General features: G+C 41.8%; 1 protein-coding gene across 2 annotated transcripts; it reads left to right on the forward strand.

Moving 5' to 3' along the window:
* The first annotated feature begins 394 nt into the window (after positions 1 to 394).
* LIPF (lipase F, gastric type) lies at positions 395 to 15237 on the forward strand. Of its 2 annotated transcripts, none has more exons than XM_027596364.1 (9): positions 395 to 520; positions 696 to 813; positions 1622 to 1820; positions 2915 to 3024; positions 7342 to 7478; positions 9174 to 9320; positions 11640 to 11711; positions 12293 to 12364; positions 15001 to 15237. In XM_027596364.1, exons 1-9 carry the CDS (start codon positions 416 to 418, stop codon positions 15235 to 15237), a joined length of 1197 nt encoding a protein of 398 aa, XP_027452165.1. In that variant the 5' UTR covers positions 395 to 415. The 2 variants fall into 2 exon arrangements, with proteins under 2 accessions (XP_027452165.1, XP_027452166.1); XM_027596365.1 differs by having other exon boundaries at positions 1721 to 1820.
* The last annotated feature ends 518 nt before the right edge of the window (positions 15238 to 15755 follow it).

The raw sequence follows: 15755 nt of genomic DNA on the forward strand, positions 1-15755 counted from the left end.
TTTTTTTTTAAGCAATATGCATGACATTCTGTTGTATGGTTTACACAATAACTTATAAGATTATGTTCTCTGCTGATAGGCACTTAAGTCATTCCCAATCTTTCCTATTATAAACAATGCTGTAGTGAACATCCGCAAACATATAGATGGTTTTAGACACATCTGTGGTTATAGACACATTTGTGGAATCAAGTAGAGTGAAAACATGCGAAGCATTAAAATACTTATGCTGTTATAAGTATTTTAAATACTAATACATCCACATGTCCCAGTTTATTGCCCAACAGAATATAAGCAAACCTAAGCCTTTCTCTACTTTGCATGAAGGTAAAATTAGCACAAAAATACAAGAATTATGAAAGTATAATGGGCTAGTCATGGCACTGGTTACTCTTCTTTTTCAGGTAAGACAAAAATGTGGTTGCTATTAACAGTGACAAGTTTGATATCTGCACTTGGATCTACACATGGTTACTTTGGAAAATTACATCCTATAAGCCCTGAAGTGACTATGAATATTGTAAGTTACCAGGGTTGGGGGTGGGGACACTATGGAACCAAGAGCAAGTGCCATGACTTAGAATCATGGCCAGTTGAAGCTTTTACATGACAGATCAAGAATAACTAACAGCATCTACTTACTGGACGCATTTAAAAACTCAACTAAATCTAAAAGCTTTGTTTTTCCTCATCAGAGTCAGATGATCGCCTACTGGGGATACCCAAGTGAAGAGTATGATGTCGTGACTGAAGATGGTTATATACTCGGGATCAACAGAATTCCTTATGGGAAGAAAAATTCAGAGAATATAGGTATAATCCTCCCTCCCTTCCTCTCTCCCTCTCTCTTTTCTTCCTTTCATTCCACCCTTGTTTCTTTCCTCCCTCCCTTCCTCCTTTCATCTCTCCCTAAGGACTTAATGAGTCTTGCTCATTCTGGAAATGCAGCAATGACAAAACCTTATCTCCGGTCTTCAAAGAGATTACCATCAAGTCAATGAGATGCATGAACAGATGGTTATAATAATATGTGATAAGTGCAAAGCTAGAACTCTCCAGAGGATATTGAACTGGAAGTTCTGGCAAAGGTGCCTAACTCAGCTAGTGGAGGTCAAGGAAAAGGTGCTCTAGAAGTAATAACTAAGCTGAGTCCTGGAGGACCAGGAAGCGTTAGCCAGGATGTGTATTACAGTAAGGAGGATGGGGAGGCGATTTGAGGCTCATTTCCCAAACAGATAAATGTCACTTAAATAAAAATTTATCTTGTTTTCATCGCGGGAAAATTGTGCAGTACAAAAGGATAAAATTAAGCAACATCACGTATCACTTTACCAGTCACAATCCACTTAACATCACGCTGAACTTCCTTAGAATATAAGTTTTTCAATAGCTTTCTGAGGTATAATTGGCCTACAATAAACTGCACATGTTTAAAATGCACAATCTGATACATTGTGTCACTTGAGAAACCACCACCACGATTAAGATAATATATTCAAATATTCAACTCAATCAAGCAAACGTATTTAATTCTAGTCGTCTGAAAGCCTATTTCTGTCTTCGTGTTTATCTGAGAATGAGGAATGAGTGTATAAAGCTTGGATATGATTTTCTCCCTCAGGCCGGAGACCTGTTGCATTTTTGCAGCATGGTTTGCTCGCATCAGCCACAAACTGGATCTCCAACCTGCCCAACAACAGCCTGGCCTTCATTCTGGCAGATGCAGGTTATGATGTGTGGCTGGGCAACAGCAGGGGAAACACCTGGGCCAGGAGAAACCTATACTTCTCCCCAGACTCAGTTGAATTCTGGGCTTTCAGGTAAAGAAAGGGGACAGGAAAGATGGACAATGAAAAATAAACATTGAGTCTAAAAAGCATGGGTATTCATGCATGCATATTCCAGTCCAGTCCCATTTTAATATATTACACTCTCGGTAGGAAGAAAGCAAGTCATTTTTATTCTAATACCTTCTTGGATTCTTCCATACACCTCAGTCCAAGGGTAGCTTTTCCTTCACATTTTCTATGATCTCGGTATGCATGATTAGCCCAATTTCCTGAATATGCTTTTCCAAATGGAATGAGAGAAATGACCGAAGTATGGAAATTCGCTGCCCGCCGCAGATTCCAAAAGGAACATCCGTGGAGATTTGGGAGGATGTCCAAATTCAGTTGGGGGTTCAAGAACCCAAGTCACCATCGAAAGTGAGGTGGGGGAGGGGGCGTGAAATCGGACACCGTGGAAAGCTTTTCAAGGGTTTCCTATCTCTGGCCCTCTTGTGCCCCATTCCTGGAAAGTGCTGATGGAAGGGGGAAAAGAAGAGATTTCGATGATGCTGCTGAGGTACAGAAGGGCTCTGAGTGTTCCAAGACCTGAAAGGAAGCCCATGTCTCTGGAGTGGTGAGAAAGAGAGATAGGTCAGGTGGGCTCCACGGGCCATGCTGAGGGCCTCAGAGCTCACCCTTCACGCAAGGAGAAGCCACTGAACAGTTTCCAACAAGGCAGTGGCAGAATCCCATTTTCATTTTCAAAAGATTATTCTGGCTGATCTCTGGGGAGTAAAAGAGAGGGCAATATGATTCATCTCAATTGGCACCGGAACACTGCATGCAAATGATGATTAAGTCTGACATTCATTTTTAGGGATAAAAAGAATCCCCACCTACAGATGCTCTCTTGTTTGGATTAAGTTGCAGCTGTACTGTTCTGCTTCAGAAATGATGTCAGCTCTTGATAAAAAGCCACCCCCCCCAAAAGCACCTGACACTAACTAATGGTCTATAAGCAGCAATGTTTAGAGAATCCAGGTTTCTCTTTCTCAGAGAGAGGTTTAGCTATAAATACGCTTGACTTTTAGAAATTATGGCAAGGAAATGTATTCAGTGTTATTTTGTCTTTGTTTTTCTTGCAGCTTTGATGAGATGGCTAAATACGACCTTCCAGCCACGATTGACTTAATTTTAAAGAAAACCGGACAGGATAAGCTACACTATGTTGGCCATTCCCAGGGTACCACCATTGGTAGGTAAAAGCAGCTGAAGCAGGTGGTTTTGTTTGTATAGACCCAGGCATGTTGGTCATCTCGCTAATCGCTTTCCGTTCATCATATAAAGGAATGGCTGCAACAATCCAGTGATATAGGGACAATTACCATTCCTACTGTATATATGGGGAAACAAAACACGAGGGTAGATAATTTGTGCAAGGTAACACAGGTAGGGCAAATAGGGTAGCTCAGATACCAGCTCAGGCTGGTATCAGGACTCCCAAGCCCATGCCTTGAGATACTGCACCTCCTGGCCTCTGGACTGAATGTCTTCCATCTATTCAACCACATTTATGGAGCACCTGCAATGTGTCCTAAGAATATAGCAATAAATAAAGGAGATGAAAATTTCCCTCCTTGTGCTACAGATACTCCAGTGGGGAGGCAGAGAAAGTAACAAGGATTAAAAAGTAAAATATAGAGTAGGTTAGATAATGGTAATGCTTGGGAAGCAAATAAATCAGGAAAGCCTTTTAGGGAGCATCAGAGGGGACACAGCGAGTTCAGATAGAGAATACCACCAGCTCTCTGAGTAAAGGCGTGAAGGAGGTGGGCGGTGGGGGTGAGCCATGTGTACACCTGAAAGACTGATGTTCTGGGAAGAGGGAACAGCAAGTGCAAACTGTCTGAGGTTGCAGCCAGTTCAAGGAAGGGTGATGAGGTGATTCATTGTATGGCTGAATCAGACGGAAAGCATGAGACGAGATGGGGGTGTGGTCTAAGGAAGGAGGACTATTCGGGGCTTTTTGGCTGTTATGGGGATTGCAGCTCTTACTCTGAGTAAAAAGGGAAACCAGAGTAGAGTTTTGAAAAGAGGAGTACCAGGATCCGACCTCAGGATCCTCAACAGGATTAGAAGTTACAAGGTCCTGTTAACAGGATCCCCCCAGTTGCCAATGGGGAGAAAGAACTGGGTAGAGGACCTAGGGAGAGGACTCTTAGAGTAACCCATTCGAGGCATGCTTGTGACCTGGATGCGGGTGGGTAGCTGTGGTGCACGGTTAGGTTCTAAATGTGTTCTGGAAGTGGAACCTACAGGACTTGCCTCCACATTGGATACAGGGTGTAAGGGAAAGAGAGGAGTCCGGGATGACACAAGGTTTGTGGCCTGAGCACCTAGAGCAATGGAGATGCCCAACCCACAAGGGGGTCGGCTGTGAGAAGGGCTGATATGGTCCAGGGGCACAGGGGCTCTGTTTTCTCGCTGTTGGGTGTCGGATACCTGTTGGAGATCTAAGGGGAAGGCCAAGCAGTTGAGTAATGATACAAATCTGGAGTTCAGGAGAGAGGACTGGACTGAAAACACAAAATGTACGTGAGACAGGACGCAATAACCAATGGAGTGAGTTCAGGAAAGAGGAGGAGCCCGAGGACTAAGCCCTGGGCTGCTCTTAATTTAGAAGATGAGGAGGAGTCAGACAAAGGAGCTGAGGAGTCATGGTGACAGTGCTATGATGGAGCTAGGAGTCCCTGGTGTTCTGGAAGTCAAGGGGAGAACGTGTTTTAAGAAGGAGAAGGTGGTCAACTGTGGAAGAGACTACTGATGAATCACGTGAACTGAAGTCTAAGAAGGGACCATTGGATTTGGCAGCCGGACAGGTGTAGGGAACCTTCCTAACAGCAACCTCAGAGGAGTGGTTGGGATGAAAGCATAATCCGGTGAGTTCAAGAGCAGACAAGAGAAAGCTATAAATGGAAGGAAAAGGGTGGAAGCAAAAGGCGAAGGTGGGGTCGCAGGGGAGGAATAACGATGTGTTTTTACACTAGTCCCTACTCTCAGCTGATGACCTGAGTCCCTGCCATGAAGCTAGGCAATCAGAGCGTCCATATATAGACATCTATGCAGGGAAGTGGATGAAGTTGGTGGCGGGCACATGGATCTCACCTACAGAATTTTAAAGAGTTGATTTATTTATTTGAGAGCGAGTGAGCATGAGTGGGCAGAGGGAGAAGCAGATTCCCCGCTGAGCAGGGAGCCTCACATGGGGCTCAATCCCAGGACCCTGGGATCATGACCTGAGCCGAAGGCAGATGCTTAACCAACTGAGCCACCCAGGCACCACTCTCCTATAAAATTTTAGAGAAAAATGTGTGACAAAGAGCTTCCCAGTGTCCTTTGTCATTACATCGTAGGTCATGTTCTCAAGGAGATGAGGATTAGTATTCAGGGTGTTTTATAAGTAAACACTGCTAGGGTAAAGGGCAGAAAAGCAAGACTAGGCAGAGGGAGAAGCTGGGACATGACGCGGTCCCCAAAAGGTGTCCGCCAACTCTGTATGAGATGGCTCTTCAGAGTCTTTGAGTGGGACTAGGTGACCCACTTGCTGACCAGCCATTCAATGCAGACTGCCCTGGGAGGGGATTCCCTTGAATTCGTTGAGAACCTTGGATTCTCTTGGGCAAAAGTAAAATTAGAGAGGAGTCACAAACTTCCCTGCCTCTAGGGTTGAATAAATGCCTCGGACATGAAGAAGAATCTGGACAGTGCAGCACAGCATCAATCACATGTGGTCAGCAATCGACTCAAATCCTTTTTTTTTTTTTTTAAAGATTTATTTATTTATTTATTTATTTTAGAGAGAGAGAGAGCATGCGCACGTTTGCGCGGGGAGACGGGCAGAAGGAGAGGGAGAATCCCAAGCAGACTTCCCACTGAGCATGGAGCCTGACATGGGGCTTGATCTCACAACCCTGAGATCTATGACCTGAGCCGAAATCAAGAGTCGGACACTCAACCAAACGAGCCACTCAGGCACCCCTCAAAATCCTTTGTTAAAAACGGGGAGATGTTCTAGATTACTAAAATTGACTCCTTCAGTTTCCAAAACCATACAAAACTTTCATTATTTTGGAGGGAAGTCTGCCTTAACTTAAGACACACTGCTGCATCTTTAAAGAACACCCACTGAACAGAGTTAACCTTTCCTCGATGATCTAAGGTTATAAAATTATTGCCTTGAGATGCAATGCAACAATTTCCTAGGATTTATTGAGATGAGTAGAACTGACACTAAATGACACCAAACTACCGCTCTTTGGAGTCATGTGAATTTTGAACATTCTACTCTTCTTTGTCACTAATGGATACCTTGTCATTGCTGTTACCACACTCATAGATTTCTGGGAGGTGTTTCTGCTTTGAATTTGCATCTTTTAATCTTCTGTGTACTGGAAAGTCAGATAAGTATCCTTGTTAGGATTGTGTCTCAAATAGGATTGTTTATTCTGAGCAAGCAAATGTATTCGGGGAAGTCACCTGTCCTGACAGTGAGGGGACCTATAGACACCCAAGCTAACTCTTCAAGTGTGATTCTTGCTTTTTCTGGGTGATAGGCTTGCTGTAATCTGCAGAATTAGGCAACCAAGAACACCATTCTTCCTTAAGCAGAATTAGGCTGAGGTAGGTGAGGTAGGTGTTTACATTTGAAAGTCTTTTTTATTTTTTTCAGGTCATTCTTGTGTCTAATCAATATGCCATTATAAACCGTGGGGAGAGATTATCCTATGTAGTTTGACTGTATAGAGTTTAGCTTAATAACTCTTTGATCACATCCGAATCTACTAATATGCTACCGTTCATAAGAGCAATCAATTACAGTCAAGAGTTGAGTATATTTACCGTGTGTAGATGTTTGAATTATTGTGTCTAGTCACTTGTCCAGCACTTACAATGTGACTAGTGTCCTGATAAAATACCTTCTATAACTCGCCTCACTTGGTTCCTAAAAAAACCTACTGAAGCACTCATTATTATTAGCCCCATGTTTCAGATGAGAAAAATGAGGCTTGTAGTGCTTAAGTGATTTGTCCAAGGTCACAAAACTGGTAAACCACATAGCCAGGATTCAAATCTTGTTTGGTCAGATTTAAAACTTTTTCAATCTTCTCACTTACATACCCTACTCATATTAAATGCTAATTATCTCATTGTGATGACATGAATTTGAACTCATCAAATCCTATATGTGGTATAAATAACTCTTTATCACCCCATGCGAATTGTAAGTTGCCCTGTTTTCTAATGGGGTGATGAAAGAATTTATTTTAACTTTTTACAAGTTCTAGCCTCATGCATATTCCTAGAGAGAATCTATGAAAATAAAACAAATACACTAAAATGTGATCACTCTGAACAAGTTTCTCTCTCTTAGTAAATGGCACTCTGAGTAAATCCAAAATAATGTCCACTTGTAAAACACACACACACACACACACACACACACACACACACACACACACACACACACACACACACACCCCTTCTTCACTTGTTCCTTGTCATTCTGTTTCAGGTTTCATCGCCTTTTCTACCAATCCCAAGCTGGCTGAAAGAATCAAAACCTTCTCTGCATTAGCTCCAGTTGCCACTGTGAAGTACACCAAAACCCTGCTAAACAAACTCATGCTTGTTCCTTCATTCCTCTTCAAGGTATGCGATTCGCTTTAACTGAATCTAAGATATCAAATTGTCCTCGGTCTCAGAGTGAGGGAAAGAGAAGAGAAACACCACGTGGACAACCATGTTTCTGGCCAAGAGTGGAAACGTGCACATGCGTGCTTTAGTTCTTGACTTGCACTGACCATGGAAATGTGCACATGCGTGCTTTAGTTCTTGACTCGCACTGACCATGGAAATGTGCACATGCGTGCTTTAGTTCTTGACTCGCACTGACCATGGAAATGTGCACATGCGTGCTTTAGTTCTTGATTCGCACTGACCATGGTTGAATCCCCATTACAGCCGCTGAGATCCCCCTTTCTGCATTCTCAGTTGCTTTACATAGGTTAGCAATACTGGGAGTGTTGGTCCCCTTCACAAACGTTTCGTTTCCTTCATAGCTGTATGAAAACCATGATTCAGGGAAGGAGAGATAAAAACAAAACCAGTCAAAGAAGAAGCCTAAATCACCTGCACCAAGAAAACCAGAAAGGGGAAGGGTAGAAAAAAAAGCGAAGGAGAGGGAAATAGAGAAAGAATGCTCCTTGAGGCAAGCACCTTGAGACCCTTCATCAAATGCCCTTGGCTTTCCAAAACTTTTCTTAAGAGCTTCCCCTTTAAATGGGGTTCCAGAGGGCAGGAGTGTGGATTGCAATAACCCGTAAATATTAAGTGTCTTCTATAGTAGGCACACATCAGAGGGAATTAAAGATCTTTGTTTTTCCAGCACTTAATCACCTACATCTCCCACTTACCGAAACCAACGCACACAGACACTGACACAACTTCCTTCAGGAAAACAGTTTTACTGCAGGCCCTAGAACATAATGATTGCTATTTCCTTCTGTGGTTTTGTACTATTCATTTCTTTTCACTCTGAACTAACTTGTATGTCGAAAGCCTGAGACTTTATCTACAGTCAAACTACATTTGTAAAGCTTTTGTTCAAAACGTGAAAATTTGGGATGAACTTGAGTATCATGACTGGCTGCATTAATGCAGGTGTTTCTTTCCTTCCTGTGCTCAGATTTTCTGATAGGCAGTGTAGATAGTTGGTTTAAAAATAATAATAATAAGTGTTAGACCTTAAGTCAGAGGCTTGAGGTTTGGGTCAGGATGCTAGCTTTAGAGAATTTATGAACTTTATAGTCAGATCTAGTTCGCACAAGATCCGAACTATTTCTTAGCCTCCCGTTTCCTCATGCATAATATGGGGATAACCAAATGTCTTTTCCTCAAGAAGAGTTGAGGCAAATCCTTCCAAAGTCTTTGCTGAAAATATGGCTGAGTCACCATTTTGGCTCCTGATCTTGTCATGATTTATTGCTAAAATAACACATCTTGACACTTAGTTATGACATCCTGCCACGTTGTTTCATGATTTTATTTCATAACACTTATTAGCCCAACTAGACTGTAACTCTTTGTGTCTTATACTTCTTCTCGGCAGCCACTACGTTTCTCAATGGAACAGTAAATATTCAAGGTTGGTCATCTGCCCTGTCCATTCCCCAACTTTATTGTGGGAATTAAATGAGAAAAAGTATATGAAATTCCTGAAACAACATAAAGAAATATGAAAATCTCATCAGCCATTTCACACCTGTACCAGTAAACTAGACAAATTAATGAGTCTTCTCTGCTGCTTAATTTTTACAAACCTCTACTGATGCTTTTATTTTTCAGCTTATCTTTGGTGACAAAATATTCTACCCACACCACTTTTTTGATCACTTTCTTGCTACTGAGGTGTGTTCCCGTGAGACGGTGAATCTCCTCTGCAGCAATGCCTTATTCATCATTTGTGGATTTGACACTAAGAACTTGAACATGGTTTGTATGCATTGACATTTCTTTTTTTTTAAGATTTTATTTATTTATTTATTTGACAGAGAGACACAACGAGAGAGGGAACACAAGCAGGGGGGGAGGGAGAGGGAGAAGCAGGCTCCCTGCTGAACAGGGAGCCCGATGCGGGGTTCGATCCCAGGACTCTGAGATCACGACCTGAGCCAAAGGCAGACACTTAACGACTGAGCCACCCAGGTGCCCCTGCATTGACATTTCTATTCTGAATATTTTGAGCAAATTTTGATGACTTGTCCTACCATCACTTAGACATGGTATTCTAAAAAAACAAAAAAACAAAACAAAAAAAATCTAGGAGTAGTGGGTGCCTGGGTGGCTCAGTTGGTTAAGCATCCAACTCTTGATCTCAGCTCAGGTCTTGATCTGAGGGTCGTGAGTTCAAGCCCTGTGTTGGGCTCCATGCTGGGTGTGGAGTCTCCTTAAAACAAAAACAAAACAAAAAAACTAGGTGTAGCTTCAGAATTGTGTCCATGCTATGTAGATAAGCCCAAGGGAAGTCACATCATTGCTCCCAGTTTCATTCCCTCCAGCTCCCTGCTGTCACCCAAGTGCCCCCCTAAAGTAAACACCATGTAGAAAAAGTAGTAGATAGTGAGCACTACTCACTTCTGACCACCTAAGTAATTGAGGCAACAGAATTTCAATTCTGTGAGGGGACTCAGTGAACCATATATTTTGGCAGGCTCCTCTGCCGATGTCTAAGCATTGAATAAATGTCCTTAATGCTGATAGTCATTCCCATAAATTTTATAAAATTTATTTCACAGCAACTCTTTATGTTAGCTTTTGTCCATGTTCTTTATCTGGCTATTTCACTTGCTTTGAATTGGGTTTGGGTTTTAAAACATATACGACAAAGTGCAGTATCAAAAGTAGTGAAGAGTATGGATTCAGGGTAAGAGCCTAAATTCAAATCCTATCTTTGGAGCTGAGTCACCCTCATCTGTCTTGGTTTCCTTGTCCACAACGTATTATTGTGGAGATTAAATGAACTAATACGTGTAAAGCATGGAGAATATAGTTCAAAGCATATGGCTCATAAGAATAGCATATGTTTTGCTACTAATACTATTATATACTGACAATTATCCTCCCTCAGAGTTGTCGGTTAAGTTATATGCCCTTGAACACCTAAGAAAACCAAGTTCATTGACAAGAAGGTAAAATTCTACCTTCAGGTAGAATACTCGCTAAACAATATTTATTGGGGCACTACCAAGTGTTGTAGCTACTGGGAACACGAAGGTGAAAACACAGATACGTTCCTGCCCTCATGGAAATCAAGGATATCCAGTCCTCTTTCTCAATGTTGATCAGAATCTTTGGATATTTTAAAATATATATGAACAAAGGGAATTTTCCTTAGTTTCTATTTTGGATGGCAAATAAAAGTCTCATCCTTCTTTCTTGCAAGAGTGTCCCTCTCCATGGATTTGGGAATGGCTGCCATTTTGTATGTGGAGTATGACGGAGTCATCTACCCTTGTCACACTAAGAAAAGGCAGAACAAATTACTGCATTCCATTCATAAGAGCCTTCTGAGAAAAAACCATAGTAAAAATAGAGATGAGGAGCAAAGGAAATTAGAGATTTCATCCTTCTGCATGAACATTATGTGAAGAAAGATTTCATTCTTCTACGATAATGGTCAATTTGTTTGCCATTAGCCATGGTCCTCCATAGAGTGGCACTAAGACCCACTATGAACTAGTCTATGCAAGCTGAGACACGGATTTCAGTTTGTTGTCTGGGGTCTGATCATGGTGGATTAGAACACTGATAGGATACCAGGATGGCACAACCATTGTAAATATCCCGTACGTGTATACTGACCATCACATATATGATGTGTACATACCTATGTCTCCTTATATGTGCATACAGAGGTCTGCAAAGCAAAAGGCTTGTGTGTGGACATGACATCTACAGCACTCCAGCACTGGGTAGAGAAGAATGGAAGCTGAGAATTTAGAGATCTAGATTAAAGTCTCTGGCTCCACCCTGATAATGAGCTGCATGACATTGGACATTTCTCTAAACTTCTCTGAGCCCCGATTCCCATTTTGATAAAAGGGATGATGAGTTCTCCTCATTGAGGGGCTACAAATCAAACAAACTGGCTCATGCAATTATGCTTTGCAAGATCTAAAGCAGCATACAACTGTGTTGCTCATCTCCTTTGGTAAATGCTGCCTTTAGGCACTTGACCAGGATCAGAAAAACTTAAATCTTAGCTGTTTTTAAGAAACCAAATATACATCTGTGGGTGCCTTTGCTTTCTAGAGTCGCTTGGATGTGTATCTATCACATAATCCAGCGGGAACATCGGTTCAGGACGTCCTCCACTGGTCCCAGGTATCATTTCTCAAATGCTGTTAAAACTTCTTTTGTGTACCGGAACCCCTGGCACTTTACCAGGGGCACTGAAAATAACTATCAGTCCATGTGAATGAAAATCCTATGAGGGGCTCCTGGGTGGCTGAGTCAGTTGAGCTTCTGACTCTTGATTTTGGCTCAGGTCATGATCTTGGGGTCATGAGCTCAAGCCCTGCCTCAGGCTCTGTGCTGAACGTGGAACCTGCTTAAGATTCTCTCTCTCTTCCTCTCCCTCTGCCCCTCCCCACCCCTCTTGTGTGCGTGCATTCTCTCTCTCTAAAATAAATAAATAAATAAAATCCTATGAAAACAGTCACTTTGGGGAGCAAAGAAACGAATGATTTTTGATGACTGGGCATGTGAGAAAAAAGTATTTCAAGTAAAGCCACATTTAAACTTGTATAAATATCTGGTCCTGGATGGTCTTGGTTTTTGGAAGGAGAAATATGTTTCAAAAATTGTTTAAATCGAAAATAAACTAACTGGAAGAGTCTGAATTTTGTTTTTCACATAGCAAGGAGAGTTTTTACTTCCCTGTGTTCTTCATTTCTCTACATTAGGCCGTTAAGTCTGGGAAGTTCCAAGCTTTTGACTGGGGCAGCCCGGCTCAGAACATGCTGCACTATCATCAGGTAAGCTTCTTCAAGTTGAAATTGTTCACATTTTGAAAGACAAAGATATAAAAGGTTAAAGGTAAAATTATGATAATCATGCATATATTTTCCAAAGGAATGTTGGTGCCCAGACTCATCCTTAAGGAAATTAGAAAGTAGACAATAATTTCCTTGGAATCCCTTCATCATGCCAGACATCACCCCGTCTCCGTTCTCCCTCTGTACACTCTGCTCCATCAGCTGCGCTCAGGGTACCACACCACCGCGTGCAAGAACCTCCTAGAACACATCACCCCTCACCCCCTTACACAGCCCTGTCCTGTGTCCCAGCCGTCCAGCACACAGTCCTCTCCTTTCAGAAGTGCAATTCGCTGATACAACAAGCCAATAATTCAAACTGTTCATGAGATAAACCTGGAATCTCTGGTCTTCTTCAACAATAGCCCCTCCTTTGTCAACAGCCAGAGAAGTGATTCCACCATATTCCCAGAGGTAAGATGTTAGGATGGCGTGCTTGTAGGTCAAGGCTGGAGATATTCCTCAGCAGACAGGGGCCTTCTTAGAGAGGCAGACATACTGGCCACCCCCTTGCCCTTGCTGCTGCTTTGGAGTCCATCCTCTCTGGGGCCCCCCGAGGCGTTGAGACAGGAATTGCTTCATTGTTCCACCCAGATAGGGAATGAGGCAATGTCTGCAAGCCCTCAGCTCAGGGTACACCCTCAGACCGTCACTGGCTACATTTGAATGGAGAGATACTCTGCAGTTTTTATAATTTTCTTCTGTTCCTTCTTACCCCACCCCAAATTTTCCACCCAAGTATTGGCCGAGCAGCCCTACTGACTTTCATCTGCTTCCACAACTTGATGTTTACAAGGGATTTCTATCTCTTCACCACAATATCTTACGTGTAGCGAAGACGACCCCCCTTTTGTGACATTTTTGATGTCTTTAAAGAGGTACCATCAGATCAAACATTATTGAAAACACTTTCCCCCCCAACCATTGCCTCCTCAAACCCCCAAAACACAGTCATTCTTTGCATCTACCTTTCTACCGGGCTCTGTCATCAGAGACTTTCATCTTAAAGGACCCAAAATAACAAATCCCAAGCCCACCCTCCCTCCAGCCAAGCCACAAAACAGCGCAGATGGTCTTCAACTAACTGAGCAGTGACACTAATTTAAGAGCCAGAAGCTAGCATCTGGAAAACTCTTTGAACAATGGAGCATGAATAAAGGAAAGTGGGCTTATTATTATGGGTATTCTCCACACCCCTTTCTCCACTATAATAAAGTGTTAAAATACTATAGAAAATTATATGTGGTGAAATATTTTGCTATGACACAAGTTAGCTATTACATAAAGTGAGAATATAGAAAATTGTAGTATATTGGATTAGTGATCTTGAGAATATGATCTAAAAAGCTAACAAAGTTCTCTGTGGATAGTGGCAAAATTGGTGATGATTTACTTATTCCCTTGCCCTGCTTTGTAAACCTCTTTAAAATCTACGTGTAAATGGTGATCTTCTAGAAATAGCAAATGGGACTGATGATAGCTTTTATCAGAATTTTAACCAATATTTAGTAAAATCAGGTAAGTATTCAACAAATGCAACCCCTTCAATGAACTGACTGACCTACCAACTGACCATACTGGTGAATCAATACAAAGGCAAAATAAATGACTCAAGATATTTCGAGATCATACTTTAGAGTGCCTGGGTAGGAAACAGTCTATTACAGTTAGAATCCAATCAAATCCACTTTCTTGAGCTTGGGTAGAAATCTAAGTTTTTAATTTGTAAAGAATTGTTACCTAAAGCCTTGCTATTCAAGGCATGGTCCAGAACCAAGAGGATCAGCATTCACCTGGGAATGCAGAATCCCAGCTCTTCCCCCAGATGTACCGAATCTTCATTTTAACAAGATCCGCAAGTGATTCACAGGCCCTTTCAAGTTTGAGAAGTACTGACCTAAAACATATCGCATCCACTTTGCTGTGTGGATACAGGTGACTTTCTCTGAGCAATCACTGGTAAGAATCTCCTTCTAAAACTCCATCATGCCATGTGCAACAACATGGATCAAACTTGAGGGCATTATGCTAAGTGAAGTAAGTCAGACAGAGAAAGACATATACTGTATGATCTCACTTATACGTGGAATCTGGAAACAAAAACAACGGCTGAGTTCATAGATACAGAGAACAGATGGCTGGCTGCCAGAGGTGTGGGGGACACAGGGTGGGTGAAATGGATGAAGATGGTCAAAAGGCACAAACTTCCAGTTTATACAATAAATAAGTCCCGAGGATGTCGTGTACGGCATGGTGACTGTAATTAACAATGCTGTATTGTCTATTTGGAAGTTACCAAGAAAGTGGACCTTAAAAGTTCTCATCACAAGAAAAAAATTTGTAACTATGTGTGGTGATGGACATTAACTAGACTTATTGCGGTGATTATTTCACAATATATGCATCTATTAAATCATTATGTTGTACACCTGAAACTGATACAATGTTATGTGTTAATTACACCTCAGTAGAAAAAGTCATCAGCCAATGCAACATCCTCTAGCAAAGGAATAAGTATTGGGCTTTAAAGTGTAGTTACCTATAAACACTAGGGTTCTTTCTCTCTTGTGTTTTAGCCCACACCTCCCTACTACAACTTGACGGACATGCATGTGCCAATTGCAGTGTGGAACGGAGGCAATGACTTGTTGGCTGACCCTCAAGACGTTGACCTTCTGCTTTCCAAACTACCCAACCTCACTTACCACAAGAAGATTCCTCCTTACAATCACTTGGATTTTATCTGGGCCATGGATGCCCCTCAAGTAATTTACAACGAAATCGTTTCTATGATGGGAGAAAATAATAAGTAGTTCCCCATTTAAAGAATTATCCATTTATTGTTCCGGAATAAGTTCTTCTCTCTCACATGGTGTTTGGGATACAGGGATTCTTTCTGTAATTTTGACTTCAGAAATATATTAGCATCAACGATCTTTCCAGTTGTCATTTTGAATGTCAAAAAAGTTTTACATTTTTTTATTTTTCACTTAAGATGGGTCTTGAAACACTTGGAAGAACACATTTGTGGGGAGGTGAAATGTCTCTCCCAGTCCTTCCAACCCAATGATCTTCTAAACTCAACACGGATTGTGAGACATGAGTCATGAGTGTTACCAAAAGATAGTCATGGGATAGAATACTGACCTCTCTGGTGCATGCTTGAGATTGAGTACATTGCTTTCTGTGGTCTGTTGTTGCTGAAGCTCACTCTGTCCCTCTGTACGCTGGTGATATTCCTTGCTGTTTTGCCTATTTAACCCCATGAAAAGGCAAATTAAGCTATCAGCTGAATGAAGGTCAGCTCACTTTCACTTCCTAGAGGGAAGAG

The sequence above is a fragment of the Zalophus californianus genome, chromosome 15 (assembly GCF_009762305.2).
Source record: "Zalophus californianus isolate mZalCal1 chromosome 15, mZalCal1.pri.v2, whole genome shotgun sequence".
Classification (NCBI taxonomy): domain Eukaryota; kingdom Metazoa; phylum Chordata; class Mammalia; order Carnivora; family Otariidae; genus Zalophus; species Zalophus californianus.

Bases quoted from the DNA above. Each gene is read 5' to 3' on its own strand.
- LIPF (XM_027596364.1), top strand. From the start codon at position 416: ATGTGGTTGCTATTAACAGTGACAAGTTTGATATCTGCACTTGGATCT. The intron at 3,025-7,341 runs GTAGGTAAAAGC...ATTCTGTTTCAG, and splicing joins TTCCCAGGGTACCACCATTG to GTTTCATCGCCTTTTCTACC. The intron at 12,365-15,000 runs GTAAGCTTCTTC...CTTGTGTTTTAG, and splicing joins ACATGCTGCACTATCATCAG to CCCACACCTCCCTACTACAA.